Genomic DNA, 4,230 nt, shown 5'->3' with positions numbered 1-4,230 from the left:
GCATCAACGTTTAATTTTGATGCTGAAAGTAGATACCTAATCACAGAAGAAAACTTCATCAGGATATGTATGTTGGTTTTAGTTGAGAAGAAAGAAAATGTCAATTCATCCTAATTCAAATAAAAAATGTCCTTTCCCCTCCCCCATGTTGACCAATTCATGAACTCCATGTCTATATATATAAATAGCCAATCCATCATCTAAACCAAACAAATTATAAAGAAAAGCTCTAAATCCAAAGCGCTGATTATTCCCTACTGTTACTGTTAGTTTAGATCCTAAAATCAAGAGAATGAAGGGCATCCACTTCTTCGTAACTATGGCTGTGTTGGCCTTGGCTTCAACACTTGCCTATGCTTCTGATCCAAGCCAATTGCAGGACTTTTGTGTTGCTGTTAATGACACCAAATTTGGAGGTACATTCTCTCTCTCTCTCTCTCTCTCTCTCTCTCTCTCTCATGGGTTCAAACTGTATGGGATAACACTATATATAACTTCATCAACTAGCCAACTGCATGAAATATTGTTCAGTTTCATGGTTCATCACCACAGCGACTTTTATTTATATATTTAGTGACTTTTATTTATTTATTTTTTCTTTCAGCTACGAATTTTAGTGACTTTTTACCAACCCTAATTCTCTTCATCTCATGCAGTGTTTGTGAACGGAAAGTTTTGCAAGGACCCAAATCTTGCCACGCCAGAAGATTTCTTCTTCCCTGGTCTCCTTAACCGTCAAAATACATCAAACCAACTTGGATTTACTGTGACTCCAGTGAATGTGATGAACTTACCGGGGCTTAACACGCTCGGTATCTCCTTGGCCCGACTCGACTTTGCTCCCTTTGGGGTTAACCCGCCACATACGCACCCTCGTGCTACTGAAGTTATTGTTGTTCTGGAAGGTACCTTATATGTAGGCTTTGTCACCTCCAATCCAGAAAATCGTCTCTTTGCCAAGACCCTGTATCCGGGAGATGTGTTTGTGTTTCCAGAAGGTCTCATTCATTTCCAGTTCAATGTGGCAAAGAATAAGAATGCTGTCGCGATTGCTGGTCTAAGCAGCCAAAATCCTGGGGTTATTACCATTGCGAATGCAGTTTTTGGGTCCAATCCCAAGATTAACCCTGATGTTTTGGCCAAGGCATTTCAACTGGACAAAAAGGTGGTTGATTATCTCCAAGAAGTCTTCTAACTCTTGAGAGACAACAACCAAACAAATATTAATTGGACCCCTCTGTCTGCTAATAATAATTAAATTAATGCCGTAAATAAGTGGGTTCATACGATGCTAGCTACAGTGTCCTTTTCTTTGAAATTCTCTTATTGTTGTGATTCAATGAAATAGTTCTGAACTATAATTAAGTTAGTCACTATCTTGTATATACCCTATGTGTATATGACATGATAGTCTATCTATATATACATATCCTGAAATGTTATGGAATCTTGCTTTATGTAACCTATGACTACAAGGCAGTTCAAAGTTCTTACTATCTCCTCGTCGGATGTTTAGCTACTATTTGTTTTAGATGGGCTTGTCCTAATTGCTGTAGTGCCAATGTTCCTTTTTTATTTTCGTTTGTAGTTCAACTTATAAATACTTTTAAAAGCTTAACCCTAGACAAAGCACCTATTTGGTAAACCTGTCTCTTCATTATGATTGTGCTTTTAGGTTTTTACTAACACAAAAATATCAAGACTTAAGCTCAACAAAGGAAACAGAGAGAAAGCTAGCTAAATAGGGGAAAATGCCAAAACCAGCAGACCAAAGAATTAAAACTGGCCTCTATATGGCTAAAGATAAACCAAGCTAGAGCAAGAAACGGCTAGCCACACAATGAGGTTCCCTTTGGGAGAGGAAGGCCAAAGCACCTTACTATCGTAGGACAAGAGGATTTAAACTACTCTTGAAAAGGGACTACGAGGAGTAGACCTTGAGGGGTTGACACTAGCACGTAAGCAAATGCCAAGCCTGCCAAAGCCAAAAATTCCAATGTGCTAGCAACAAAATAACTGCCCTGAATAAGCAAAACCAACTAAAGACAATGAATAGAGAACTGCCCTGAAGAGAGAAAATGCACAATAAAAATAACTAATTATAGATATTATAAACATTTAGTTATATATATTATGTTTTAACTTTTTCACAATAAAACCTAACAAAGATACTATGAAAGAACTCAAATGCACAATGATGGTGATAAGACTAAAAGTAAATTTAAGAAGTATAGATGTATAAACTTCTTTAAAAATCATTTAAGAAAACGTAGGCTTAATTATATGAAGGAAAATAAGTAAGACGGACTTTGTATGATTCAGGGGAAAGTTTATCCTGCCTCCATAGGTCAAGTGGTTGGGTCATTATTTTTAGATAATATAGTTTACAAATTAATATATTTGTATGAATACATTATTTTTAAATACTTATATTAGGAGATTTATATATATATATATAAATAGTTTCGCTTGTCTAAAATTAATTTCACGCATGTTCAGCAAGGAGGAGAGAAAATGCGGCAATTTTTTTACTAAATTTCACTTCTGAAACCAACTAGTAAGTGATGTTTGGCTGAGCAATTTTTTATTGAATGAATAGACCAAAAGTCGATATAAACGCTACCTAATCCACAGCAAAGCTTTACACGTATGTTGCTGCTGATTGCTGAGTCATTATATCCAGCCGGGAGATAGGATTTCACCTGAAGCTTTGCTGGATATAATGACTCTGCAATCAGCAGCAACATATGTTTAATTTTCTCCAAACAAGGCCCAAAACTCAGTTCTTTCCAGAGATGATTTAGTTGCATGATGGATGATAAAATATTCATTCACTGTCACCATCTTTAGGTGTATTTGTACAAAGACACGGTCAAAGGATTTTAATTGAAATAATGATTAGATATTGATGATATTGATTAAAGAACAGTTCATTGGTCCTTCAAGTTTTAATTAGAAGTAGAACAGAAGGTTGTTAAATAACAATTAATTCACCCTTGAATTAATTGATTAAAAATGCTCTGTTGAAAGACTTGGCAAATCTCATGGTCCAAACCCACAAAACCTCACCAATTCAAGAATTTTGTGTCTATAAATAGATGACTAGTAATTAGATCGAATCATCTAAATCAAACAAATACATAAGTAGAAAAATAACTCATTTGAAATCTTAGAATCAATTCACTACAAGAAAAACACTTTTTAATGATGAAATAGCTGTTGCTAATTTTTATTTAATATTTTTTAAAGTTAGCGATGGGTCTTTTAGTTGCTAAATAATTTTTAATATTTTTAAAATTTAGTGACAGATATGCTCGTCACTCAAGATTTTAATTTTAAAATTTATTATTTAATCTGAAATTTTTATTAATTTTTTAATTTAGCAACGGAATTATTCCGTAGCTAAAAGAAAATAAAATTAAAACTTAATTTAAAATTATTTAGCCATTGAATAATTATGTCTCTAAATAAAAAAAATTAAAATAAAATTAAAATCTTTTAGCGACGAAATAATTCTATCAGTGTAACACCCTAAATTTCTTGAGCGTGATATAATTTAAAATTTCGAAAATACAAAAAATTTTCATACCACAATCACTATTATACATCACACAAAATCCCAAAAATCCTAATTTTCATCTTCTCAGCTTAACAAACCCAATATTAAATGGTTAAGACAGGTGTTAAAATTTCAAATGCGGAAGCTAGATCGAATATGATATGTTTCACAACCATAATTCTTTATTTATTATAAAATTGTTCAAGACATCTACAACATGTATTACATGGACATCATCTTTAGCAAGTGATAACTAAACATTTTAAATATATCTAAAATTACATGGGTTCGCACATAAATAAAGATATTCTAAACATGCTACAGGCAGCAAATTAAACGTATTCTTCAGCTACCTCCTATCCCTCAGAACCGTTCGTCGAACTTGGAACGTTTGAATATTCCAAGAACATAGTCCAATTAGAATATGAATCTTCTAGTGAGAAACTCCAAAAACAGTTTATATCGATGCATGAACAAATATAAAACATATGAGGAAAATAACGAAAACTACTCCAAAGTGCCTCGTGAACATGTCAGCCTCCTCCAACGAGAGCTTTCTCAATGGCGCACGCATAGCGCCTCTCGGGAGGTCCCTAACCATGTCACTTCAGCCCGACCTCGTAGAACTCATGCAAGCACCACATTCGTTGTTCCTTAGACTCACGGTCTTC

At 34.1% G+C, this 4,230-nt stretch overlaps 1 protein-coding gene across 1 annotated transcript; it reads left to right on the top strand.

Moving 5' to 3' along the window:
* Positions 1–213: 213 nt before the first annotated feature.
* On the top strand, positions 214–1,494 carry LOC127800021 (germin-like protein subfamily 1 member 11). Its single transcript, XM_052334392.1, has 2 exons — positions 214–416; positions 657–1,494. The coding sequence occupies exons 1-2, from the start codon at positions 293–295 to the stop codon at positions 1,193–1,195; spliced, it is 663 nt and encodes a 220-aa protein (XP_052190352.1). The 5' UTR covers positions 214–292; the 3' UTR covers positions 1,196–1,494.
* The last annotated feature ends 2,736 nt before the right edge of the window (positions 1,495–4,230 follow it).

This window comes from Diospyros lotus, chromosome 4, assembly GCF_014633365.1.
Source record: "Diospyros lotus cultivar Yz01 chromosome 4, ASM1463336v1, whole genome shotgun sequence".
Taxonomy (NCBI): Eukaryota; Viridiplantae; Streptophyta; class Magnoliopsida; order Ericales; family Ebenaceae; genus Diospyros; species Diospyros lotus.
This window is presented reverse-complemented; position numbering and strand designations above follow the sequence as displayed.

Excerpts from the sequence above, each read along its gene's own strand:
- LOC127800021 (XM_052334392.1), top strand. The coding sequence starts at position 293 with ATGAAGGGCATCCACTTCTTCGTAACTATGGCTGTGTTGGCCTTGGCT. Across the intron at positions 417-656 it reads TAATGACACCAAATTTGGAG|TGTTTGTGAACGGAAAGTTT; the intron begins GTACATTCTCTC and ends CATCTCATGCAG.